Below are 27,580 nucleotides of genomic sequence, written 5' to 3'. Positions count from 1 at the left end.
CAATCTGGCAACACTGCCTGAACGTCCTCCCAAAGTTGCCCTATCGACTGCTGAACGTCCTCACGCTCCAGCGTCAATGTAAATCAATGACACCAACTGAAAACTAAAACTTTGATTCTGAATAAAGTTTAGAGAGAGAGCGCGCGCGCTGTTAAAAGAGGAATCCCAACCAAGTCACTCCCCAAATCCCTTTCTTCTTTTTTTAACACGATTCGGTTTCGGTCTTACAAAGTGATTTTTGTATTAATTTATTCCTTAGTGTTTAAAGTTGTTAAATGTGGTGAGAAGTTCTCTGTCAAATACAGAAGTCCACTACTTCCGGTTAAAACCCCTTGTCCGGAGGGTGACGTGGTTTAAACGACGTTGGCCACCTCGCCTCGCCTCTCTCCCATCTCTCTCCTTTGGACCCCCCACGTGTCTATTTCTTCAGAGGAGGCGTTTTCTTTTAACTCAAGCGGAAGTTGGCAAAACGGGTGTGTACACGAAATGGGGCGGGTTTAAAAAACATCTTCATAGAAAACAAAACCGAGACGAGGGCCAGGTAGGTAGTTTAACTTCCGCCCTGCAGTGGTATAAATAACATGATCAAACGTTTATGCACACCGGAGTGAACAGGTAAATCATCTTAAAAATCTACGTTACTTGTATGTTGTACATATTTCAGATACGCAGTTTAATTTACGTTCTTTTTAAGCATCCGTGTGTTGGTAGCCGCTAACGTTAGCTCCGCGGGAACAGTTTGGTCATTACGTTGAAATGAGCCTCGTAACGCACCTCTACCGGAGGGGATATGTGTACAAAGTAACAAACCTCTAAATGATGGGTTGTGTGGGATAAGTAACACACCTCTACAGGAGGGTATGTATGTACAAAGTGAACATTAGTACGACATACAAAGATGTAGTGCCTTCAATGGATTCCAGTGAACAGAGACCATGTCGGATACACAATGCTTTACTTTACTACACCAGGGACACGTGTCGTGTTGAGATGTCTAGTTGTGTTCCTGGGGGTGACTGAGTTAGTGCGAATCATTTACCACACAAAGTAAAGTCTGACCTCGAACCCCTCAGTCATCACATGATTCTCCGTGTTGGTAGACCATGTGAGCCAAGGTGTGTTCACGCATCATGTTTGAATGTGCCCTGACACAGCAAAGAGATCAGATAAGATGTAACGTGTTGCCTATACAAGAAATATATACATATATGTAAGACTACAGTGAAGTATTATGGTTAACATTTACGTGAGAAGAACCTCTTCTCTGAGTTTTGACTTTGAAAGTTGACAATAACAACTTCAATGTTCAAGATTTAAAAGGGTCTACAAATCCACCAGTCAACTATTGTCTCTGTATGAGAGCATTTAGATGATGATTATTATGTGATATGTTTCGGTGAACTTGCCTGTCTGTGTATTTCTCTGTCATTGTATCTCTCAGATATAATTACCATTAGCTTACATACTGAAATACACACTGGATCTTTGTTTAATTCTTTGCTGCAGCAGATAAACGTATACAACTCTTTCATATTCTTATTGAGGCTGTGTTTCTGTATTCGGAACAGATTGTCAAGATGTCAGATTCAGACTCCGGTTCTGAATATCTTGATTGCGGGGATCTCAGGAGACAGACACAACGTGTAAGTTATAGTTGATTACTACTTGGATTTACCGTTTAGCCTATGGACCTACACAAGTAAGTGAGCACCTAAAAGCTTTCTTTCCCATCTCTGTCAAGGAAAGGGGACACCTGTCAAAGATATATCTTGGGATCTGAGATTTTAACTATAGTCTGATCAATGTTCGATGAATTCCGGATGTACTTTTACAATAGCTATGTAAATATGGCAAGATTGCAGCAAACCAACCCTGCAGTATAGTAAACAACTTTTAGTGAAGTCTTTATTGTTAAGTAGCAGATATCAAATGACTGGGACCCATTTCAGCTCAGGATATTGATTAGCATATGGAATTATACTTGCTAATGCTTACACAACTTTATTTTCCCACAGATATTTGGTCATGACTTTCCAGTTTTAACCCTACATCCGTCAGGTGTGTGTTTGAGTCTTTCCAAATATTCATAAAGAGCATCAGTATGAATACATTGTAATGAGGGGTGTTGTCTTTTTGCTCATGTTTTATTTTTTATTTTTTTTACAGAGGAGACGTATAAAACGTGGCACAGCTTTCCTCTTAGTGTCAGATTGAAACATGGCAAGGCGCTGAAGGTGTGTTCCTTCTGGCTTCCCATGGTGCTGCAGCGCCAGCGGGTCAACAGCACTACCCGCTGGGCCATGCAAGTGGGCTTCATAGACACAGTGTGAGTATCACCCACTGGGCCATGCATTTGGGCTTCGTAGACACTGGCTGTGTTTCAATTCAGGGGCCGCATCCTTCGAAGGACGCAGTCTATGAAGTTCTGGCCTTCGTAGACTGGGAAGTCTGAACTGAAGGCTTGTCATTCAATATGTTATTTGCTGCAGCTGCCGCTTCCACTCTCTCCGACACATTTCTGAAAAAATCCCAACGCGTAATGACGCTGTGACGCAATCGGTCTTCAAATGCTGCCTTCGAAGTATGCGGCCCCTGAATTGAGACACGTCCACTGTGTGAGCATCTAGTCTCAATGACAGGATGTCTCAAACATGTATATTGAATATACATTAAGGTGACTGGCCTGGTTCCCTAAAGCAGTCAGAGAATTGGATTTAGCCACTTACGCAACTTGGGGATAAAGTGGTAGTGACGAGGCAGTGATAATAAAGCTTGAGCAGAGATACTGAGCCAAACTTTTAGGGTCAGAACCTAAAGGAGGTAATTTCATATTTATTTTATTGATACAAGATTTATACCCAACTTTAAGCACAGATCAAATGACAAGGTTCATGGGTCATTCAGTGTTTCCGCAATATGCCTTCAGCAGCAGCGCACCGCCGCCTCTGGATTGTCTGCGCCACTGCAAAAAAAAATAAAAAATCTGCCACGCTCAAGGAACATTTGCACAATGATCTGGTCTCAGCAGATACCTTGACTTTGTCGGTTGTTATGTCATATTTGGAAGCTCGCTCTGCATTTTTCCAAAAAAAAGTAGTAACCATTTAAAGGGTTAATTTTCCGGGGGCAGGCCCCCGACCCACACTAGCGTTGCTAGGTTATCAACTCACAGCACCACTGCTACAAAAAAATCGAGGGGAAACAATGGGTCGTTCATGCTATTATTGGGAGCTTGATCCCTTAGGTCAGGTTTTGAAATTAGAAATATAATTTGTAGGGATGAGTCGGTCGTGACCGATTCGTTACAACGAACGAATCCCGAACGTCAACGACAAGAACTGGTTCCCCGAAACAAGAACTGGTTCTTTGATTCTTTTTCTTTAAACATAAACCAAAAATATGGTCACGTAAATAAAATATACAAACAAACACAGCTTCGTCTCCCCGCGACTTATATTGATTGAGTCTACAACATTATGAAAGATTCAGCCAATGAGAGGTAGCAATGGTGTTGCAATGGCACCTGGGTAAACAAATGACAAGGCGGTACCGTCGAATATGCGCGCTTTCTCTGTCTGACGTATCTTGGGTCATACCATTCGACGTGGGGCCACTCATATATCCCCCTACATTTTTTCGAAAATAGACTTGACCTCCATCTGTTTATTGGATAAACGCATTTCCCAATCCCAGGAGTCTTTGCTCCATTCTACGTCAATTTAAGAAGAAACAAAGAAATTAAACTGCAGTTCGTGATTTTTTGTCTGTTTGAATTTGATTAATTGATTAAACAATGAAGAATTAAATGTAAAATAAAATTATAAATGTAAAACCATGAATGAAATATAGAGAGTAAGCAAGTGGTATAAATATTGGTGGGACATTCGGTTAAACTATATAGTATGTCTTCTCGATTTTCACGGGGGTTAGAGCCTAGAAGTGGCATAAATTATGCTCACGGAGGTCTCGCGCGGGGGGGGGGGCGGACACCAAATGACGTAATCTGACGTAACGAACAAATCAAATAAACGAATCGTTATAGTGAACTGAACTGAAAGAACTAGTTCCTGAAAAATAATCATTTTGCCCATCCCTAATAATTTGATTCTTTTATTTTTTCTAGTGAAAGTGACTTGGAGTTGACCCACGTGTACAAGATAGAAGTTATTGAGTCTGTTCTCAGAGCACTGGACAGAGGATGTGTAAGTATCATACATTTTTGGAAATGTTGTAAGGAAAACGGCGATGTAGATGTCCTCCTGTATCCATGGTATCCTCATGATGAAGACATTTTAAACGTCATGAGCTCAGCTCAAATTGGGCCTTCAGACATTAGTCTGGAGCTAGCTCAACACAGTCAGGAAGTGCTCTGAACCACATTCAGTCTGTCAACCAGCAAACCCCAGCGAGTCAAATTCAATACTAATAAATTACAATAACGCCAGTGTTTCCCACAGAAATTTTGGAGACTATGGGGGGGGGGGGGGGAAAGGGGGTGGTATGGAGCGATTGTTGACGGGGGGGGGGGGGGGGTATGGAGCGATTGTTGACCGGGGGGGGGGGGGGGGGGGGGGGGTGGTATGGAGCGATTGTTGACGGGGGGGGGGGGGGAGGTTGTATGTCTTCAAACTTCGTCTGAGCAAAAAAAAAAAAATTTCAATATTTTTTTTTTTTTTTTTTTTAATAATAAGAATAATTCATGTGCACGCAGAGACTATGGCGGCCGAAATTAGACTATGGCGGGCCGCCATAGTCTCGTCAATGTGTGGGAAACACTGAACGCCATTCAATTGCAGCTAGCATTATTTGTAAATGGAACATGATATAATTTATAGCCTTTGATAACCACAGCTCGTTCTGCCCCTTCTGTTATAGGTCAGTTTGGACAACACCAAGCACCTGATTTGGATTAGCAATAATTTGAACTTGGTAAGTTACATTAATGACTGTATTGCACCTGAATCTTTTTTGCGTTGCACGCCCATCCCCATTACGCCCATCCCCAGATGTTTTGTATTGGCAAGTATTATTTGGGTAGACATTTGCCTTGACCCGGTTCCGAGGAGACACCTAACTATTATTGGACATATTGTCCAAAATGGTTACGCAACACCAAGTGAACATGAATAATGAATTTTGTAATGAATGTCATTATTATGTGCCAACAGCATGTCCCAGAGGTACTTGATGATGCCCTACAGTGGCTACAGCGAACAGGAGAGCCCAACATCTGCCAACAAGTTCTGGATCTTGGCCCAAAAGAAATCTGCTTCCTTGCAATACAATACATCTTTGCAGAATGTAAGCATTGACTTTTACGAAGCCCTCCCTGGCTCACATGGTTGGGAAATCAATCCCCCAATTTAGTTATCTGTGTGGACTTTTTATAAACCGTACCCGAGGATTACCAAACCGTACTCACAGATGAACAAACTGTACTCCCATATTACCAAACCGGTCTCAGATTAGCAAACCGTGCTCCCATATTACCAAATTATACTCCCATATTACCAAACAGGTCTCATAGATTACCAAAACGGTCTCAGATTACCAAACCGTACTCCCATATTAACAAACCGTACTCCCATATTACCTAACCGTACTCCCATATTACCTAACCGTACGCCCATATTACCTAACCGTACTCCCATATTAACAAACCGTACGCCCATATTACCTAACCGTTAGGGGTGTAACGGTACACAACAGTCACGGTTCGCTACGTACCTCGGTTTTGAAGTCACGGTACGGTACAGGACGGTTCGGTTCATAGTTATGGTGAAAAAACTGATTGCTTGACAGAACGAACATAAGTTTACTTAGTAACCAATTAAACAACAGTTTTAGCTGTCAGTATGAAACATACAAATAAAATGTGTAACAAATAAAAAAAAAATACTGCTGCAATTCTCCAATAACCCTAACATAAAATTAATGAAAAATCCAGTGTTAATGCTCAGTCTAGGCTCTTTAAGATGGTATGTAAACAAAGAGTATGTAAACTTTAAGGGTTTAAGGAAAATATTCCTGCAGCTCTCTAAAGCTCTGAAGTTCTCATAAATATAAATATCAATCATTAAATAAAAGTGCAACTGCAGCATTAACTTAAATTACAGCTTATGTATTTTATGATCTATTGGTGTTTTCATTGCCTCTCGTAGGTCAGAGGCAATGAAAACACCAATAGACCTGGTGATGGCATTTGCCCGTTCTGAATTCCCAGACAGGTGTAGGGGTTGATTAAATAGTGTAGGGAGCTGGGTTTGAACTGTTTGAACAACTTTTTTTTCATTTTGCAGCGGTGACGGTAACACCTGGATGGTGCTGTCACGTTAAAATTGTACCGGGGGCGAAAATTTTGTGCATGTTCGATGTGTTTCCATTTGCATAGACGATCGCTGTTGAACAATGTCTGCACACTGCTTTCGACTTGTCCACTCGTCTTTCCCCATTGTGATAATTAACCTGGAATCCAAAGTTCTCCCACACTTGGGATTTAAATGACAGGGGGGCATCTTCAAGCTCCGGTTTTCTGTTGTCGCTCGCCATGCAGTTCGCTCTAAGTTCGCTAGTAGACATCAATACACACACAGTCGCGATCGCGCTCCGCTACTGCTACTACGCGGAGTTCGCGCACGTGCGAGCCGAGCCTAATAAGTCTCAACGGTCCGGGGGGAACTCCGACTTCAAGTTTTAAGTTCCGCACCGCAAAACAAGCCTTTACCTTCGCCATATTAACGCTATGTACGCCACATTTACGTACCGCGGTACACCACTGTAACCGCACCGAAGTGCCTGTACCGTGACGGTTCGGTTCAAATACGTGTACCGTTACACCCCTACTAACCGTACTCCCATATTACCTAACCGTACTCCCATATTACCTAACAGTACTCCCATATTACCTAACAGTACTCCCATATTACCTAACCGTACTCCCATATTTCCAAACCGCACTCTTAGGTTACCAAACCCTACATTTGTCTATCGTGCACCATGGTTTTATCAAACGAAAACTGGTTGGTTATCGAGATAAACACGCAATCAATTCTGTGTGTGTGTGTGTGTGTGTGTGTGTGTGTGTGTGTGTGTGTGTGTGTGTGTGTGTGTGTGTGTGTGTGTGTGTGTGTGTGTGTGTGTGTGTGTGTGTGTGTGTGTGTGTGTGTGTGTGTGTGTGTGTGTGTGTGATGATCCTACTAAAGGTAAATGTACAACAGAAAAATTAACACAATTAATCAATATGTAGCCTTGGATATAGGTAAACCCTCTTAAGCCTTCCATATAACTTATGTGTGTGACACAACCTTCATATCTGTTTGTCCAGACGCTCAGTTTGTTCAGTCCATGGGCGTTAATGCAGAAGGAATGGTGAGAGCCTTGACTCGTCATCACAATGAGGCCGACAAAGTGGTAAGATACTGCAGGATTATCTGACATGACATAGTTTTGTACGGTTGCACGCTCCCACAGTGTATATAATGTAGTTATTTCACCTTGATTGCCTTGTTCGTAGCTTGACAGGTTTGTTAATAACTACTATTGTTAGTGGACTATCTACGTTGGTTGAGATTGTAAAAAGAATAAAAAAGGACAGGAAATATGATCTGGTAAAATGTGTGTGCTTCACTGTTTTTGTTTTCCTAGAAAAGTGAAGATATGAAAACGAAAGGGAATACATTCTTTCAAAAGAAAGATTACGGGGCTGCTATTAAGTGTTACACTCAAGCCATCAGACATACGTGAGTAGTTTTCGGATTGAGGTCCTTATACATCAGATGCCTAGTGAATTATCTATGTGAAAAAAACTTGGAAATGTTTGCGTCTGACCTATTTAGAACAGCAACATGAATATGCTGCATTTTACATTAATCATCGCACCGGTGAAAAAGACTGATGGATTCAATTTCTTTATAGCCAAGTGAAGCGCGTCACTTCACCAAAATATCCTATTTATTTAGAGGATTCAATCCTCCTTCTTTATCCTACTTTTAATCCAAGTGTAAAATTGTTTAGTGAAGGCTAAGTTGGCAGGTTGTTTCCCTGTTCAATAACTAAACGAAGGCCATCGCTCAGTTATTTGTTGTCCAAATTGAACTGTTTCAAACTGCACACGGTCAAGTTATCAAAAGCAACCTATATCCCCTTACCATATGTAAACATTGGCTTGTAGCGCAGACTGCTATCGACATGATCAATACATATTACAGTGGTTATTAAAGGTCTATGAATGCAGTTTACCACAATGGATGAAATTAGAGGACTATTCAGTAACTTGAATTGGTCATTCCCTCAGTTATGTCCTGCACCATGTTACCATGGTGATTATGACCAAGATACACAATTGTGATATTGCGTTCAATGTAAAAGGAAATGTTAATGTATGGTTCTACCTCATATCGTGTTAACCATGTCACCACTTACTAACTTATATTTTACAGCCCTGAGAACCATATGGTGTATGCAAACCGAGCCTTGTGTTATATCCGTGTCGAGAAATATTTGTAAGTACAAGTGAAATGGTGCAAATGCCACTTAGTTTATGTTGTACATTTGATATTTTGTGAAAACATTATTTCATGCCCAGAGTGCTATTTCAGGCATTTTAAAATAAAAAATATTTAATTATGAAACATGCATGCTGTGTTCCAAACAGATTAATGATCAAAACACAATTCAATATTACAGAAAAGCTGTTGGAGATGGAAAACGAGCCACTTTGCTTGAGCCATTCTGGGCAAAGGTATTTATTCAGTACAGCACTTGTTTTAGTAACGTATGTTTTGTATTTAAAAGACATAGAATAATGTAGGGTACATGCATGCATTGAAATACTGAAAATACCCTTTTATTTAATTCCCAGGGTCACTACCGTTACTGTGAGGCATTGTTCTCCCTTAAAGAGCACAGAAAAGCCATCGAAGCTAATGAATTAGCACAGTTCATTTGCATACCCAGCGGTGATGGTCTGAAGGACCTTGTGCAGCAAAAGAAAAAATTCATCTCGGAAATGACAGAGAAAGGTACTGTATTACTGTATTGTCCCGTGTAATCTTGACATGAATATGACATTGTTCCCTACGTATACAGTTCATTTACCAATAGGACGTAGACTTAGGGCGCTGCTGATCGTAATTTTCCGGCGTTGTGTTGGCCGATCACCCGAGACTGGTATATTCAGTTTTGGCCCATGAGCTCAATGATGCTTTAAGGTCTTGCGGAGGACCGTCATTCAGACATTAACCATACCAACTGTGTTCCCAGCTGTGGTCTGCTGAAGGGTTAATCCCCCAAAACCAATGCATTCCAACTAGAACGATTAATCAAATTCAAACAGACATTGCAATGTAATAGAACGCGATTGGCAAATTGCAAAGGCTGTGATTTGTTACTGTCTGGAGATCAATAAGATTCATATTTATTTTTTTCTTTTACAATTCAATAGTTAAATAAATATGTTATATCAATGCATGCATCAATTCATCTCAACACATAGGCCTTGCCTACAGGAAAGAGCAGTTTATATGTTGACTGCTTCCAATGTCGTGTTGCTCATACTATAGAATGATTTATTGCCTGTTTAATGATTCATACAGAACAAAAGGAACTTTAAAACATACTAAAACCCAAACACAATATTGGTTGAAATAGTCGCCATTCGATTATTCCCTCAAATCGTTTTGCCCTAATTCGAACACTGTTTAAAATACATGCAGTGTCTTCCAATTTAATAATAACTGTCCTCATTTGCTTTCCCTCTAGCCGGACCACTGCCAGAAACCAAGAATAAACGGTATTAACCACCACACATATTCTGTGTATATATATTTATATTCTGAATGAAGTCCCAAGATTGTTGGAACCCTTTTTGTATTTTTTATTTTAGACAAGGTATTAGCAGCAAGTCCAGTCCTGGAACCTCGCTCCCATCTACAGACATGCCTGCAGTTAAAGTCGACACAAAACTGGCAACTGGCAAAGTCCCACATGTCAAGGTTTGTACATATTGCAAAACTTCAATGCCACCCACCATCCATATTCAAAAGAAAGCAACTCAACAATGATCCCAGTCTGACAATTAAGAATAACACTTATGATGTTCATTATATTTCAGGCGAAAAAGACCAATCCAGGTTGGTTTTTTACCTCAAATACATTCTGATTGACTTATTTAATTCTAATCATGAATTTCTGATTATGAAACAACTACTTTAAATTGTAATTTAATTCTGATTATGACTTAATTTTAAGGGTTGAAGGAAGGCATTACCCCTGCAATGATCAATTCCAAACTCTCCAAACAGCAAAAAAGGTGAGTGCTATGAACCAATTGACAGCGACACTTGTTTTATCAACGGTTTTTTAAAGCAAGTGTATTGACTATCTGTCATTTTAGTGAGACTGATAGGAGTAAGAACGAAGGCCCGAAAGTCGTCATGACGAACAAGTCCAACAATGAGAAGGATCATTCTAAGGAAAAGGTAACATGGGACAAATTGACCATGATTTGGTGTGTGTTATTTATTTTCCTCAGAGCAGTGGGCCGCTCTTACTGTTCGTTTTAGATCAGAGTGGGTGTAGCGACACGCACGATTGGAGTATGTAGCATTTCTCACCAGTTCTGGACCGAAAAAGACTGGACTCAAGACTCGCCCTATTAAGCTTATTTAAGACGAGTTTATGCCCCAAATATCCTATGTATTTAAAGGATTAATTTATAATGGAGTTAGACTTTTTTGATCCAAGTGTAAAATGGTGCTAGCAAATGGCCGTTGAAGGTGAGTGGGGTTATGATGAGTGAGGGTGCATACTTTAATAGAGCCATGTTTTGGTGACGTTTCTCTGTTAGAGAAACATCTAACTTGCGACACAACTGCTGTGTTATCCAAAGCAAGATTTCTTCACGTACCGCAGTAAAAAAAATAAATGCGTTCGCGACACAAGACAGGTCTCGATGTTGGCGACCATAAAGTTAGATATTTGATAGGGTAACTGCTTTTTTGAACGATTAAGAACGATTTCTATTATTTTAATATTTTAAAGATTGGGGTCTCTTACCCCAATATTTTGTCTTCCCTCAAGAATGTAGCGAAGAGTCCCAAAACAAACGTGGCCTGCATCGCAGCCCTGCGGTCAGCAGTGCAGGACGGCTACGTGGCCCTCGCTGACCTTAGATGCTGGCTGGCAGAGAAGGCCTTCTCCCAGGCGCTCGCGTTGCTCCAAACGACCCCACCCAAGGTACAGCCACAGGAAACGACCCCGTACACCACCACGTCATTTTGGGCTGTCCGCTTGCGCCCAGACCTTTTTGAATGTCGGTAGAATCCCAGCAGATTGATTTAACATGCAACATGTTTTTAGGACCTTGGAATCTCGACCCTGGATGAAGCGGTGTTGCACTATGGCCGTGCGTCCGCCCTGATTGAAATTGGCCAACCACAGGTAACCCCGTAGCAGATGGTTTCAGAAGGGGTGACGGAGCGTTATTTCATACAGGGTACAGTCTGCCCCAGGGTTGAAATGAAACCAAAACGCAACAGCTCTCTGGATAAAACCTAGTGATGTCTTTTATTCTTTAAAATTCACCAAGCTATTAGTACATCTAAAATCATCTAATGGCAGGAACCATAACTTAAGAGGCAGTACTTTTCAGATAGAATGCAAAATGCATGCAAATGTATACTTTTCCTGGAAAATGGAATGGTTTCATCGTTCATTTACTTAACATGACTATTCCCTGATCCATACATTCAGTAAAACAAACTTGCGTAGTTGCGCAAGCACGGAAAAACGCTGTGAATATGGTTTGTGCTGTTGAATTCATGGGGTCTTGCACATTGGCTGTTACGCACACACACTTAATTTAGCCTCACTAGAAGCGCTCACCTTATTTATTTACACTGGCTTACTGGTTAACATTAAAAAATATTTATACACTGAATATATGTCTATACATATGTATGTATGTATGTATGTATGTATGTATGTGTATATATATGGGATTGGTTAACCTATTCAAGGTTCTGTCTCTATCCTAGGGTGCTGCTCAGATATGTTCAGATTCTATCATCTTATGTTATCAGTCCGTTCATGTATCTGCTTTTGGGTAAATTCTTAGTGTGAACATTCATATTTTTAATAATGCACCAGGTAAGACTCTTCTTTGTACAAATTACAGCATTAGATACATAATAAAGATGCATATCTAAGCAAGATTGGTATTGCAACCAAAATATCTCTAACCAAATCGATATTGAATCGATTCCGAACCTTGTGTATCGGAATCGAATCGTTTTGGGTAATCAGTAGCGATACCCAGCCCTATGTGAAACTAGAAAATGCTAAAGGGGAAACTAGTAAAAAGCTTATGGGCTTAGCTTATGAATGCTAGCATTTGTGTGTGTGTGTGTGTGTGTGTGTGTGTGTGGCCTTGCAATCACACTAGAATTCAATGCGATGTTTTTGAGATGCTAACGATATTATTATTTTTTTCCACAGGAACTTGGAGAGGCACTAAGAGAATTTGACATTATCAAAACCTTTGAGAAACGCACATTTGAGTGTCTTGTATACTATGGGATTGGCAGGGTATATTTTAAGGAGAACAGGTAGGCATGCCGTATATCTTGACGCATCTTGGGTCACAAACGGGTCATTTTAGAATAAAATCACGAGGGTCATGTCTTTGTCTTGCAGGTTCAAAGATGCACTGGCACATTTCACAGACTCCATGCAGATGGTCACCAAACGGATCACTCCTGGAAAACTCACCTGGCCGTTGACCAAAGAGATTGTCAAAGAAACCCAGCTGGACTACTTTAAGGTATAAAGATGATTCTCAAAATGTTATACTGCAGTCTTCCTGATCTTCAAAAAATGCACCCTATTTCCTATTGTCACATAATGCATATGAGCTGTGCAGGGCTCTACACTAACTTTTGAGAACCGTGCAATGGCGTGCATTCCATGATGCGATTCACCGCTACCGGAAGCTAGGCTGATTCGCGAACGACTCCTCCCAGTTCAGTCGAGTTTCGGGTGAATCGATTCACCGGAAACTCAACTGAACTGGGAGGAGTCGTTCGAATCGTTTGTTCGTTCAGCCTGGTTTCCGGTAGCGGTAAATCGCATCATGGCATGGATGGCATTGCACGGTTCTCAGCTGAGTCAGTCAGACTCAGTGGAGTTAATGCTACCGGAAACTCGACTGAACGAACGAACGAACGATTCGCGAACAACTCCTCTTGGCTGAATCACGTGAACTGAATCACACGAACTGGGTCACGGAAACGAATCATTAAATCCACCACTACAGGGAACGGTTGGCCGGTTGAAAACAGATTGGCTGTTACGTTACGCACGTCACTCAGTGGCCACGCTGTTGAACGCTGATTGGCTGTCATCACGCTAATGTCGCGGCAAAGTTAAAATATTTCAACTCGAGCAAAAGTGGCGTGCTGCAAATCCACCTGAAATCCACGTAAACGCGCTCGCCCGTGCCGGGCAAAAGTGTCGCGCTGCAAATGGTATCGCTGCTTTGTATGGAATCGTTTTGCCCCTTCGTGTTTGGTGTGAACGCACAGTATAGTGCGCTGTGGAGAAGTCACTCGCACGCGTGCTCCTGTTTTGTTTTTCTCGTTCGCACGCCGATATATTCACTCGCAAATGCGAGTGTAATGGGCGCACTGTAGAGCCCTGGAGCTGTGACATAATTATGTAACACTGCAGTGACGAGTCAAATGTGTGTACGTGTAGCAGGTAGCCAGTTAATATTGCTTATATTTTGTCCATTTGTTTCTATGTAGGAGTCACTTTTGGAATTGATGGCGTCATGTCAATTTCCACCTATGCCAGATGCAATTTGTCGCCATGGAAACTGCATTGGTCACATAAAAACTGCGATCTACTTCACAGATCCAGATTTTAAGGTAAATGGCAAAATGTTGTTTCTGTACACGAAATGATTTGGAGTTGTGCTGTTATCCTTGAAAACCATTGCTATTGGATTCTTAGGGGTTCATTCGACTAGTTTGCTGCCAAGGTTGTGTTGTGGAGTATCACATTAGCTGTTGGAAAAGCCTCAAGACGACATTATTCTCCGATAGTAATGAAAAGGTATGTGTAGAATTAAAAAGCACAGTACAAACAATCTTCACTTGTACAGCAATTAACAAAATATTGTACTGTGTGTTGCACAGGATTTTCTGCAACGGGACTGTTTGACTCCGGACTGCAAATCGTCAATTTGTAGTATACAAATCTATGGTTCTACTGGTCTAATTAAGTGTAAGGTAGGGTAACTGTATACTTGAACCGTTTTTTCGTCCGTCAATCGAGGGATGGGGGGGCCTGGAAACTTCAACGGACAATTATCGGGAACATGGGTTGTGTGATTGCGCAACGTTCCATTAGGAGGAAAAATTGTTTGTAGGATGCACGCATTTAGAAACCATTTAAGACGATCCAGAAAATGTATTTCCTTCCGTTGGTGAAAATGCTTCTCTATTGGTAGGCTTGGTAATGCTTTTGGATGCATCTCTTTTTTGTATCATATTCATTTTCAGTATATTAGGCTAAAGGTAGCCTGTATCTTCTCTCAAATTGAATGGACAGCTTTGGGGAAACCCAAACAAGAAAAACAAATTCTAGCAAGAAATGACCCCAAAAAACGACATCATTCGGCCGCATGTATGTTTTTTAGTATATATGATTTACCGATGGGTTTGGTCTGAATAATGTGAATCATATATCCCTAGCTCTATCTCCTATGTATCTTATCTCTTTTCTAATATGCATTTGTCCTCCTTTTTTAGTTTGAAACGGTCATCCGAAAGCCTGAGCGTCTGAGGAAGTTCAGAGTGAATCAGAAATGTACAAGGTAAACAAGTTTGTCATTGGCAATTCAAGCCATATTAAGTGTATAAGAATAAATTTACTCCTGGACGCATTTCAATCCAGACCTTGCTTGGCTTATATATCTAAATATCTCAATATGTTGCTCTGAGACACAGGATTGTTGTTGAGTAAATTGTGGGGGGGAAACCTTTTTGTAATTTTAAGTCTCAAGAATCTACAATCCAAGGAAGAGCGAAAGCTCAGGAGAAAACAAGCGAAGCAAGTATCCAAAGACACAATTATCACGGACAGCAACGACCGCCAAGAAGAACGAGATGCCGCCAGAGAAGAGCAGAGTTGCCAGGAAGGTAATTTTCTTTGAGAAAAACAACTTCGCCTTCATCAGTTTATTTTGCCGTAAACTCAAGTCCACTATACATATCACTTTGCGAATACCTTCCACGGTCTGGTCCTAAATCATCAATATGCTTTTTGTCATGTTTATATTTAAAGCACTGGTATAGACCTTTAGCAAAGAGCCAATGTGCGTCACAAAGTTGTACTGCGGAATGCCATTTATCTGAACCGCATTCATCCAAACGAGCTAAAACAAACTTTCCCTACTGCTTAGTCGCCTTTACAGCTGTCAGCTTTCTGGCTCCCAGTTCTAGGAACCTTTTGCATGCAGGCTAAGATTATTAAGTCAACAGGTTCAGGTGTTTATATTTACATATTAAATGTTTGGTCCTATTGCCTCTTTGAAAGTTCTACTACTACCCTTTTGTTTGTAATAATGAATGAAGAACCGAATAACATTAAAATCCACCTAAATAATGGTGTATGCGTGGGAGACAAATGCTTAAGATATTGAGGCGTGTTTGAGAACATGTGTGTGGTGCGTCTCGTGGCAGCGGGCCCCAGCAGCGGCCGGTCCCTGCTCAGGGACCGCGGGCTGTTCCAGCTGCAGCAGAACCGAGAACTCCTGGGAGAGTGGCGGGGGGACGACCTGCCAGCCCTGGTGGCCCGCCTGATGCCCTGGGTGGAGCTGGACAGCTCCAAGGGCAACGCGGTGGCCGCCAGGATCCTGGGCATGGGGCCCTCGCAGGTGGAGACGCTGGGGCAGGTGGTGGACCTGCTGCTGGAGCGAGAGAACAGAGTGTGGGCCCGCGTGCTCATCGAGTTCCTCGGCGGTAGCCTGAAGTGGGCCCGGCGGCTGGACAATGAAGGTGAGCGTTCACCCCCTCCCATGGCTCGCCGTCACAGTGCAAGGCACCGTTTTATTGCTCTGTTCCATCCAAGCCCTGGCTTGTTTAAACTAGTTGTGAATCAAGGTTCCTATCCCATTTCTATCCCTTACCCCTTCCCCTTACCCCTCCCCCTTGTTTTGAAGGGGGAAGGGGTAGAAATTCTACCCCTTACCCCTTCAATGGGATTGGGCCTTAATGTGCCCTCAGTAAGGGTCGTTCCAGAAGCATCCCGCTACAACTTAATGCCTTCCCGGTCTCCGCAGGTCTGAACGCCGCCCGTGTGTTCATGGAGACTCACGCAGGGCATTTGGAGTTGATAGACCCGTCCTCTCTCTTACACTTTGCGCCGATGAAAATGGTGAGGAAGTTTGAATCCCAGCCTGAGCTCCTGAGGCAGCCTGGCATCACGTTACTGCAGTACCTAAAGGGGGCCCCTGCCCAAGACTTGAGGGTGTTTATCTGGACCCTTGAGGAGCACCGGGGCCAGTTTGAATGCTGCCACACTATGCTCGATGAGTTCTTTGATATTTTGGGTAAGGGACTGGAAGGCATCGTTCTACATCCAGAGGGTTGAGTTGGCCGCTTGTTGACCGCCTTCTTTGTTTATTCCAGACGGCGATTGCGTCATCATGAAAAAGTCTGATAATTTGAATGAAAATGTGAGTTCAACATCCAACTTTGTGTGTTGATCTTTTGTCGCATAACCAAATACTTTTGTTGTTGTTAGACTTGATAACCACAATCCAAACCGTAGAATAATGGTGATATGTTTAAGATGCATTCTCACATGTTACTCTATTCCACTGAAAGCCTGTCCATGGTTGAAGAGTTGTTGAGGATACAATATGAAGGCCTCATTTAGAAGTTTCAGTTGGTACCTTACATACTTGTTATTTGTTTTTTTCAAAATACAGAACTCACCTGTTAAGACTCGTAACAAACGCCGAAAAAAGAAACCTAAAGACCAAAAGGTGTGTGTGTGTGTGTGTGTGTGTGTGTGTGTGTGTGTGTGTGTGTGTGTGTGTGTGTGTGTGTGTGTGTGTGTGTGTGTGTGTGTGTGTGTGTGTGTGTGTGTGTGTGTGTGTGTGTGTGTGTGTGTGTGTGTGTGTGCCATGCTTACCATGCTTGCACTTTCATTTCCCCAGGCTGTTCTAGTCCCGTCGGGCATGAGGGGCGGCACGCAGAGACATGAGCAGGACTTCTTTGATGATGATGACTCTTTGTAAGTAGTTTAATTCACCATGATAACGCTTTTTGTTTTTAATTAAAATTCTTTAATGTTAAAGAAATGCACATGTTCTGTGTGTGTGTGTGTGTGTTGGATGGTTTGTCATTATGGGTCATTAATTGCTTAAGAAATGTAAATAACTTTGCAAAGGGTGATTTTAAGAGTACAAACGTAGTACTTCAGGTGATTGAACCATAGGATACAAATTTGATTGGAAAACAAAATGACATTCCCCTCACTGGTATTTTTATATTTCTAGGTCATACCTGGGCTCCGGTGATCCATTCAGCGTACCCGATCACCTGCGAGATCAAGTGGCGTCTTTTGAGTCCCACTACAATCCCCCCACCCCTAAGACCATTCTGGACGACAACCCTGACCCCACCGAGGAGAGCCTGTATGAGTGAGTCTGCCTCGGGGGGGGGGGGGGGGACGACACTCAAAGAGTTGGACCGACAGAGCACTGTGTGCACACGGCGGCCATGCTTGCCAAATGGGGCAGTTCAGTTTGGTCATATAGCGGCCACTTTGTTTGAGAACATACCCTGTTTTCATGTTGTTCTCATCATGGCCTACACTGGGGCCATACTAGGCGTCATTACTTAATTTTCATCTCACTTAAAGTGTTATTCCAAATGCTGATTTGGAAGCATTCTCTGTGCCCCTAGCCAATAAAATGAAAGCCATTTGGGCTTTTAGCGTTGCTCCGGGCAAGCTCTACACTCGACTATCAACGGAAAAAAAGTGTCTGGAGGGCTTATTTTATGGGTCTTCATGCTGAAAAACACCCTGGGTTAAATTTTCGCAGGAATTACACTTTAAGCTTTTCTTCCCTGTGCAATTAGTTTTGTATCATGATTAATTGTGTATGGCTCAGAAACTACGCTTGACAGATATTTTAGGAAAGAATAGGCTGGGATTATCCAATAAAAATCCTTTCTTGAATGTGTGTCCTAATTCAAAACTATTTTCCCCTTTTAGCTACTTTGCCCAAATCCTGGAGGAGCACGGCCCCCTGGGGGCCGGGGACCCCCTGCTACTGGGCCAGCTGGACCTATTCCCCCCTGAGGCTCGGCAGAGGATCCAGCGCTCAGGGGGCTTCAGGACCTTCATGCTGCAGTCACCGCGCTTCGTCCTGATGGGCGAGCACATCGGCCTTGACCGGCCCGCCGTCTCCCTGCAGGGAGCGTGGGGTGGCCTGGACCACCTGGACGAGCTGCAGCCCCAGAGCCCAGGGCCGCCCGCCACTCCATCACCGTACGATGAGTACCAACAGCTACTGGCCCTGCCGTGTCCCTACCCTTATTATGCCGACCAAAAGCCCAGTAGCACGTCAGCAAGCGCGGACTGTGTTTCAAACTCCTCTGGGACGACTGGAAGTGATGCAGGGGTGAACACCAGTCATCACTTCAACCACTCCTCAGGAAGTGACTCCGGGGACTTGGAACCGAAGAGCAGCGAGGTAGAGGAAAATGTTTGGGTAGATAGGTACTCTCCAGTAAATAACGCTGGTGTGAACCAAATGTGTAATTATTATAAGAATATTGAATATTGTGAAAACCACATATGACATTGAGCCCTATAAATGAAATGTATATCCCATGTGTCTAGGCCTGTCGAGCCGACTGCGAGGATGTGGCGGTCAATGCAGAGAATGGGGTGAGTTCCACAAATCACTGAACTCTGTGAACGAATCGTCAAAAAACTATTGTTTGTGTGATGTTTAAAGAAACCCACATCCTTTTCCAAACCAGTGTGAACAACACAACGAAGTGGCGCAAAAGTGCCAGGATCTAGATCATCGGTTACGGTACCTGGAGAAGGCCGTCCAACACAAAATCAGCGTGGCGGCTCTGGAGAAAGCCATAGAGGAGACCAACACCAACATACAAGTAGGTCCCCACACCAGCAAGGGCTTACAGGTCAAGGTCCTCTCGATGGTCTCACCGCCTTAACCGTCACACTGTTTCTCATCAAGGTGACCAATAAAGAGGTGGAGCTCTTCCAGCAGAAGCTTGAGGAGATGGTGAGGAGAGACCAGAAAGAGAAGAGGGCCAATCAGGAGGAACTCAAGGCCCTGAAGATGGAGAGCGAGGAGCTGGCGGGGCAGCAGGCCAGGTAGGAATCATGTGTTGATTTAGAAAGTATACCCGTGGCTTCTGAAACTGACCATCATACTGGCTGAGGTCTGGCCATCAAGGAGCTCCAACTATTGTAGAGCCAACCTTTCTGTACACTTCACTCCAACCACTACTCAATGTTTCCCAGTCAACAGTCCCAGTCAGGGTTCTTCCTGAATGAGCCATTTCTTTCTTATGATCCGACTACTGTGCTCCTCTCAGGCTCTCCAGAAGTCTGCAGGAGAAGCGTATCAAGTATGATAAACAGCTGAGGGACTTCTGTGATCTGAGGTAAGTGGCGAGCCATGACATTTTCTAAATACCCGGGTCAGGTGTATCATGCTGCAGGGTCCTTCCCTGCCAGCTATGAGTTATTGAGCCTACCGTTTCCCTAGTAATCAGTCAGCAGCAGAGAAGATGAGCCTGGAGGATGAAATAAAACGATGTCTGGTTTTATGTACCAAGGCAGCTGCAAGGTCTCGGAAAGCAGAGGTAAGTACATCCCAGTTATTTATTTGTATTTTTTTTTACAGCAGTTAGGCGTTTATATGATAAACATGAGAATATGTGAGGTATAAACAAAGGCATTACTCGCTTACTTTGAAAGATTTCCAACCAAATGACATCATTTATTTTCACAGTATGACCTTTGCCCTTTCATCCTTCTCCTAGCTGTCAACACTGGAAATCAATCAAAAGCAAAGCTTGCACTGCCTGAATAAGTCCCTCTCCGACAGCCTGGAGATTCTGCTCAAGCTAGAGGAGGTGGCCCCCAGGTAACCTACAGGAACCACGCCCTCCACATGTGCTGGGGTGGCGTGGGACCAGTACTCACCCCGATGCCGTCCTCAGGTATCCTCCACAGGTCATGGCCGTGTTCCAGCTGCGATGGAGGCAGTGTGTCCAGGAGGCCAGGGAGAAGATCTCCGTGGTGGAGGTGAGTAGGAACCCAAAGTCAACCACAGTGTTCATTTTACAGCCAATCGGAATGACTCATTTTAACTGTCATTATTAAATGGTACAACGTTGCTGGGCAAAAGTTGTACCCTGACGCTACTCAAGAGTAGCGTTGGAAAGATATTTGTATCATTTGAATGTGAAAGCAGACATTTATAAGCCAGATCTTAAAAGCATATATTTATAGAACCTCACAATGAGTGGAATTGACGCTGATGTTGATGAATATCTGATGACTTGACGTCCTGTGCAGAGTCAGTACCAGGAGCAGGCTGAGCAGGTGAAGAGGGGGGCGAGGCTGAGTGCGCTGCCCCCAATCCGCGTGCCCAATGCCCCAGAGCCCCCCGTCGCTGTGGTGAGACCCACACTGATATCAGCTCTTTATCACCCTACGACCGTCACTACACAGGGGTCCAAGGCTCAGACGTCTGTGTGTGTGTGTGTCTCCCAGACGTTTTCATCCATCCAGAAGTTGTCTTTCGCTGAGGGCCACAGCGCCCCCCTGGCTCCGAGCCAGCATCGGTCTGAACCACAGCCATGTGGGCCCTCGCAGGCCCAGTCCTGGGGGTCCACACAGGTCCAGGCTGCTGAGGCCCCCCAGGTCCCCGTCTACCCACCACCCAGCCAGAGGAACCGGCCCCTGGAGCCGCAGCAAGCCACCAAGTTTGACAAAATCCTGGAGCAGCTCAGCATCATGTTCCCCGACTACAGCAGGTAACGCTTTGTAATCACAGAATACATCAGCAGCTGTGGGGTTCGTTGGATGGCCCTGAGGTTTTGACTCTTTGGTGTGTGTGTGTGTGTGTGTGTGTGTGTGTGTGTGTGTGTGTGTGTGTGTGTGTGTGTGTGTGTGTGTGTGTGTGTGTGTGTGTGTGTGTGTGTGTGTGTGTGTGTGTGTGTGTGTGTGTGTGTGTGTAGGCAGGAGTTGATGAAGTCTGTTCAAACGTTTCGCCGGTCAAACGGCGGCGCTCTGACCACAGTGACCTTTGAAGACGTCATCAACGGCGTCTCTCAGATCATCCTGGACCACCAGGTACGGAACCTCCACGCTTAGGCCCAAAGCAGGGCTGATCAATGGGAATAAAATCTACTCGGTAATCCTGTATTCAAAAAGACCAATTAAAGGGCTCATGTCATGCCACCAGGTGTGGGTGTGATTAGCTGGTTTGGCACAGGGAAGGAATGATTTTCCTAGTGGCATCACAAGTGGGTGTGTCCCACACAGATGTATGAAGGCTGGATGAGCAGCGTTTGCTACAGTCCACTGGGAAGGCTGGTAGACTGATCTATCCAGTGTACAACTAGGCTGACAAACCCGCGTGTGATGTCAATATGAAAATCATTCCTTCCCTGTGCCAAACGGCTTGTGCCAGCTAATCACAGCCACACCTGATGGATTAGCTGGTGCAACCCCAACCACGTTCGGATTATAATCCAATGACGGAAAAGGTTTGGAGGATGATCATAAGGTCACTTTGTGTGGGGAAGGGGTTGGATTACAGCGCCCAGCCCCCCAACGCAGGAAGCGGTGTGCGGCAGCAGAACGGGACCTCCGCCGCCCTCCCGCCCGCCTCCCACGTCTGGCTTCCGCTGGGAACGCCCAGGCACTGCCCCACCAACGCTGTGAGTGCAGAACCCCCCCCCTAAGGCCTCACCCCATGTTACCCCTAGCCCTTTAGACTGAGCGTGCGTGTGTGTGTGTGTGTGTGTGTGTGTGTGTGTTCTCCTGTAGCTCAACATGGAGGACCCGTGTATCATCTGCCATGACGACATGCCCCCGGAGAGTGTGTGCGTGCTGCAGTGCAGGCACAGCTTCCACAAAGAGGTGCGTGTGGCGGACTCCTTATCAGACGGCGTTCGGTATTGATGCATTTCCACCTAATGAACCTGTCTGGTAACCTGTCTACCTGGGCTGGTAGAGAGCCTTGATGGTCCGGATGACCTCCCTGCCGTCGGTATGGTAGTAATGACGCCCTGTTCCCCCCGCAGTGCATCAGGTCGTGGCTGAAGGAGCAGAGCACGTGCCCGACGTGCCGGAAGCACGCCTTGCTGCCAGAGGACTTCCCCATGCTGGCGGGGCGGTGGCCAACGGGACGCCCCGCCCCTTCCTTCTCATAGGCCGGCCTCAGTCTGTCATAATGTCTGCTTTATCATCTAGTCTGCTCTATCAAAATGATTGCAATGTATTTGCTTCAGGCTTTTAATCAAGCGTATCGTCTTGCCTAACCATGGTTTTGCTTATTATTTTCTTACAACACTGCAGTTTTAGAAATCGATTCTACATTGCTTTATTTTATTCTTTTAATCTGATTTATCGAAATTGTTCCTCAATGTTTCCGAGTCAAACATGCCTGTGCGGCAAATATTGAATAAACAGCGGTACATTCCTTCAAAGAAGATTGCCTAGCGAAATCACCATCTAGGAACTTTAAGTAGGCTCATGTTATATTTCATGGGCACATAGCTAATAACTGACAGAAAGGTATGCAATACACATTCCAAGTATATAACCATTAAATAATTTTGTTGTATACATTAATGCTTTTAAGTTATCATTTATTAAACAAAATGTTGAAACATGTTATATTGAAGATAACAGGACAAATCCAGAGTTGATTGGGTGACATGTCCAAAGCATTAATGACTGATGCATTGGTCCTTTTATCTGAAGCCAGGCAGGTCTCATCGGCAGAAAGATTTGCATGTCAAACTCTGCACAACTTCAGTGGAAAGTTCTCAGTAATCAGGTGGTCGTCATGGAGGACGATCACCACGTTGACCTCAAATTCTAAAAAGGTGGAGAGAAAAGAGTTACATCTGAACGGTAAAGTACAAAGCCAACTCTTTGATGTTAAACGAACCAGCTGCTGCTCCACTATACTCCACGCTTGACAACAGAATATCAAGACCCATATGGTACCGACTACTCTACGGTTGGCAACAGTGTTGCTTTTACTTTATCTTAATAACCATACTTGAAGAGCCAGGACACATTTAACATCGTAAATGTACATAAAACTACACTATTAAGTAGAAGGAAGTAACTGAAACCATGCCTTAAGGCCTAGCATGAAGACTACGTTGAAAGGATGGGAGAGGCAGTGGTGGCGAATTGACTAGATAAACACCGATCCATGTGTCGACAAGAACATCAACGATGGACCATGGATGTTTGGAGCTTGAAGTCTGCTTAGGGAAACGTACTGACCCACTTTGAAGTTCGTGGTCTCCAGGGTTGGACAGGTGAAGAGCCGGGGGAATACCATGTAGATGGGGATGGACAGTCCGTGGCAGACGTCGCCCTCCGCAATCTGGATGTTCTGGATCTCTGTGGCGTCTCGCGCGTACCCTTCAGCGCAGCCTGGGAACACGTTGGGGAAAGACCTCTGAAGACTGGGGCCGCTGCTATTAAATGGGCCGGTAACGACTATGCAACAACTACTGTTCTGTTAAAGATGTAACAACTTTATTTTCTTTTGTTACAACAGTGCAGCAGCAGCGGAAGACACAGGATAAGATACGATACAATAAGAATATAAATTAATGATAAACTAAAAATAGTCGCTGAAGTAGACAAACAGGGTATCTGCGTCTGCACACATTCTTAATGGAAGTGCTTCAAATAAAACAATCAGAAAAGTTTGAAGGGGAGGAGATGTGAATGAAACACGGTGGTATGTGCATGTAGCGAGACAATCTCACCGCAGGTCTCCACTCGGACCAGCTGCAGCTCGATGCTCTTGATGGCCACCTGCGAGTTCTCCACCATCAGCTCCCCAGTGAGCGGCTCGGTGATCACACAGTTGGTGGCGTTCAGGTGACCCCTGATCAGGAACCGAGGCAGCAGACTCCTCTGGATGATAGGAGACATGTTCCCTTGTGCTCAGCAAACCTGATCTTAAAGGGGCTGTTTAGGTCCATTTCTTAAGTGACTTGTACCTCCTGAACGTTCTGCAGGGTCTCTGGGGTGATGGTGAAGTCTACAGGCATGGCCACCAACTTGGCTTTCTGTGGCTGAGATTCAACATAACAAGATGTATCACTTGCCAGTCGTGGATACATTTACATTTTTCAAATTGAACTAATAAATACGAGGGGAAACACTTTTGCCGCTTGCAACTAGAACTGCTTTCATGACCTTATGTGCATTCCAAAACTATTGAGTATGCTCAAAACCTTTCGCTTAAAGCAGGCATCTGTATGGAGGTGTAGCTGCATCTGTAAAGCTGCTCTGCTTTGGACAAGCGATTCCGACAATGACTCTGTAAACAGCCTGAGAAAATACGCTCAGGGGCAGGACAACCATTCAGATTCTCCTTCCGGGGCATTCCTGACACAATCCCACACACGTTTAACCACAAATGAAGCATTAACTTCAAAGTCATACCCCGTAACAGTTAATAGGCAGGAGACTTGTATACTTCATTTGAAAAGCTCAATAACAGTGTTCTGTCCACTCTAACTGGCTGTGCAAACTTGGGTAGCAAACTGGAGAAGCTGGGCTGGCTTGGTGGCATGACCGGGAGGTTTGGGAGTGTCGATAGTAGGACTATTGTAAACAGAGGTGCTGGCCTACATTTTTTAGTGTAAATATGCAAGTAATAGGATGGGATTTCACTGATAAAATTTTTGAAATAAATGGGGATCAGTATTGACTTGTGAGAAATTGGTGATGTAATTAACACTTACGACTATTTTTATTCATTTAACCTGTAGAACCATGCACCTTTGCATCTTACCTGGCAATGCACCATGAACTCAAACGTTCGGCTCAAGTCTTTGGCCAGCAGCGAGCGTTTCATGTCGCAGCGCAGGATGTACTAGAGACAGGGTCAGACAGACAGACAGACAAGCCGACATACAGTCATCTACACAGGAGCCACTCCTTAAATAATGGGAATAACTCCATTCTTTCCTCCCACAATACTAGTATTGACCCATCAACTCTTTGTTTAAGTTTTTAGAGTGTATTATTTAATTTCTTTATTTTTTTAACAATCTAAATAAGTAAAAGGGAAACAAAGGTAACATTCTTTTCATATCACTGATTGTGTGCACTAATTAAATTCCAATTCAAATGTACCAATCATTGGAATACATTTCAGTGCATTGTGCATATATTTTAAGACAAAAACATGAAGGAAAACACAAAAAGATATCACACTAAAAACAAAATATTGTACCACGATATCATCAGATTCGATTCTGCTTCTTAATCTTAAAGACACCTAGCACAAAAGAAAGACAATACCCAACCTCCCTCTCCCATTTAAATGCCCAGTTTAAACTGAACCATTAGGATGATTGTGAGAACAATCCCAGAGAGTAAAAAGGCCTCCGAAGTCACCTGAATGTTGACAAACACGCCGTGGTATGTCTCGTACAGAACCTTGTTACCCTTGGTACTCAGGGGGAACTCAAAGGGGATCTCCGTCTTGCCTCCGGGAATCCTGCCAGCTTTTGCCACCTCGATGTTGGAGTTGATCAGTTGAATGGGCTGTTGAGGTCAACGTGAGCAGAGGAGGTCAATACGACTACTAAGCACTTTGAATACAAGCTTTACTGATGCACCAGTTATTTTATTTGAGTAGGAAGTTACTTCAGTAACCTGAGTTTAAGTCACTTTCCCACAACTAGTTGTATTTTGAGTGCAACTATGAAGCCAATGTGTCAGATCTCACCTTGACAGAGTTGTAGAAGGCCTCGAAGACGCCCACGCTCTTGGAGCTGAGCTGGAGGTTGACCACGCCCTCCATGGTGAGGGAGATGCCCTGGTGTTGGACCGCCTCTTTGCTGGCCAGCACTACCACACCCGCAAGGACCTCCTGTGGAGAAGACCATTCAAGACATTGTTTTAGACACTTTTTGTCAAGTTTACCAGAAAGTTAAACTTGAAGAGTTGAGATTCTGATGTGCGGTTCATTGACATGTTGGTGACAAGAAAAACATGGAATTACACCAATCCAGATACACAAATCCCATAATAACATGTTCTCTGCAGAAAGCGGTGCTCAAACATTTTGGTGATTGTCTTAATCACCAGTCGATCCTAATAACTACAATCATGATTACAATCATGCAAAATCTTAGGGATATTCATTTCATTTCATTGTCAACATTTGGTAGTCAGTCTAGTGTTTACATTGGCTATAAGGCATGAGTTGGAATCACACACCTCCTTATGTCACCCTGTTTGTAACTAGTATAAATACCATTTCAAAATAGGTATTTATCTTTAATAGATCTTCATAAAGCAAGGGTAGGCGTCACGAGGGAGCAGGACATGTGACATTTATGCTGTTCAGCTGTAGTTTCTAACATTATGTGGTCCTCCAACGCATGCATATCGAATCATACTCATAGTACTAAACTATCAAACACGATCTCTGCATGTCAACTCACCCCTTCATGGTAAACTTTGTTGGCTCTTTTGAGACGTATATCCAAAGTGATGCTCATTATTGACTGCTTACCGTTTACAATGTAGCCTACTATTAACTCTGATATTAGTAAATATGACTCTGATATCTAATGCAGGATTCCTGAGTCAATTCATGTTTATGTAGACTCTTTTAATTACACACAACTACAGGAGTCATCCACAATAACTAGGTACATCTTTGCATAGGAATTATAGAAAAATATAAACTTCCGCCGCCAAAGGATCTCTTTCTTCAAAATAAAAGCTCTTTTTCGTTTCCTCATCATGACGTCACCTGGCTCCGCCTCTAACCCCTGGCTCCACCCTCACGGACACGCAGTTCTCTGAGGTTTCTATGGCAAGCCGATTTGACATAAATTCGCTAGACTGGATATGTGTTGCAGATATCTGCAATTCAGTTTCGCCTAGTCAAAACTAACATTTCGGATATCGGCAACTACAATCCTCCTAGGAGAAATGACGTCATTTTCGCCATTCATGTCTATGGGATTACTCATTGCAGATATCTAGAATTCAGTTACGGATATCCACTTTGTGAATTACGGATATCTGCAACTGAATTGTAGATATCTGTAATTCCAGTTTGAGATATCTACTTGAGATATCTATTTGATTCTGACTAGTCATGATTCCAGTTCAAGATATCTTTAATTCACCTCAATTCAAGATATCTACATGTCCCTTTTCAGATATCTTAAATTAAGTCTTGACTAGGCGAAATTACCTTGTAGATAGGCTATCTCTAACTGGAGTT

The 27,580-nt window shown here is 43.5% G+C and overlaps 2 protein-coding genes across 4 annotated transcripts; one reads left to right on the top strand and one right to left on the bottom strand.

The window, feature by feature from the left end:
* The first annotated feature begins 301 nt into the window (after positions 1 to 301).
* On the top strand, positions 302 to 24,814 carry ttc3 (tetratricopeptide repeat domain 3). Of its 3 annotated transcripts, none has more exons than XM_056593931.1 (46): positions 302 to 473; positions 1,569 to 1,643; positions 2,016 to 2,058; positions 2,167 to 2,326; positions 4,124 to 4,202; positions 4,876 to 4,929; positions 5,169 to 5,301; positions 7,325 to 7,410; positions 7,645 to 7,739; positions 8,439 to 8,501; positions 8,686 to 8,740; positions 8,861 to 9,020; positions 9,760 to 9,790; positions 9,884 to 9,992; positions 10,112 to 10,130; positions 10,249 to 10,309; positions 10,394 to 10,478; positions 11,080 to 11,235; positions 11,359 to 11,439; positions 12,496 to 12,605; positions 12,694 to 12,820; positions 13,803 to 13,925; positions 14,011 to 14,112; positions 14,196 to 14,288; positions 14,811 to 14,875; positions 15,058 to 15,200; positions 15,744 to 16,058; positions 16,343 to 16,612; positions 16,692 to 16,738; positions 16,994 to 17,050; positions 17,225 to 17,301; positions 17,567 to 17,710; positions 18,289 to 18,769; positions 18,919 to 18,966; positions 19,062 to 19,199; positions 19,286 to 19,425; positions 19,650 to 19,718; positions 19,823 to 19,919; positions 20,100 to 20,203; positions 20,280 to 20,364; positions 20,638 to 20,739; positions 20,836 to 21,098; positions 21,303 to 21,417; positions 21,873 to 22,007; positions 22,117 to 22,209; positions 22,374 to 24,814. In XM_056593931.1, the coding sequence occupies exons 2-46, from the start codon at positions 1,578 to 1,580 to the stop codon at positions 22,500 to 22,502; spliced, it is 5,208 nt and encodes a 1,735-aa protein (XP_056449906.1). In that variant the 5' UTR covers positions 302 to 473; positions 1,569 to 1,577; the 3' UTR covers positions 22,503 to 24,814. The 3 variants fall into 3 exon arrangements, with proteins under 3 accessions (XP_056449906.1, XP_056449905.1, XP_056449904.1); XM_056593930.1 differs by having other exon boundaries at positions 470 to 541; XM_056593929.1 differs by lacking the exon at positions 302 to 473 and adding an exon at positions 480 to 615 and having other exon boundaries at positions 22,374 to 24,813.
* Positions 22,587 to 27,058, bottom strand: vps26c (VPS26 endosomal protein sorting factor C). The gene is made up of 8 exons (XM_056593932.1): positions 26,787 to 27,058; positions 26,066 to 26,209; positions 25,732 to 25,881; positions 25,124 to 25,204; positions 24,324 to 24,398; positions 24,087 to 24,237; positions 23,593 to 23,745; positions 22,587 to 23,172 (listed from the first exon to the last, which is right to left on the bottom strand). The coding sequence occupies exons 1-8, from the start codon at positions 26,841 to 26,843 to the stop codon at positions 23,090 to 23,092; spliced, it is 894 nt and encodes a 297-aa protein (XP_056449907.1). The 5' UTR covers positions 26,844 to 27,058; the 3' UTR covers positions 22,587 to 23,089.
* Positions 27,059 to 27,580: the final 522 nt, after the last annotated feature.

This window comes from Gadus chalcogrammus, chromosome 7 (genome assembly GCF_026213295.1).
Source record: "Gadus chalcogrammus isolate NIFS_2021 chromosome 7, NIFS_Gcha_1.0, whole genome shotgun sequence".
Lineage (NCBI taxonomy): Eukaryota > Metazoa > Chordata > Actinopteri > Gadiformes > Gadidae > Gadus > Gadus chalcogrammus.
Note: the sequence above shows the minus strand (reverse complement) of the source record. Positions and strands in the feature narration are given on the sequence as shown.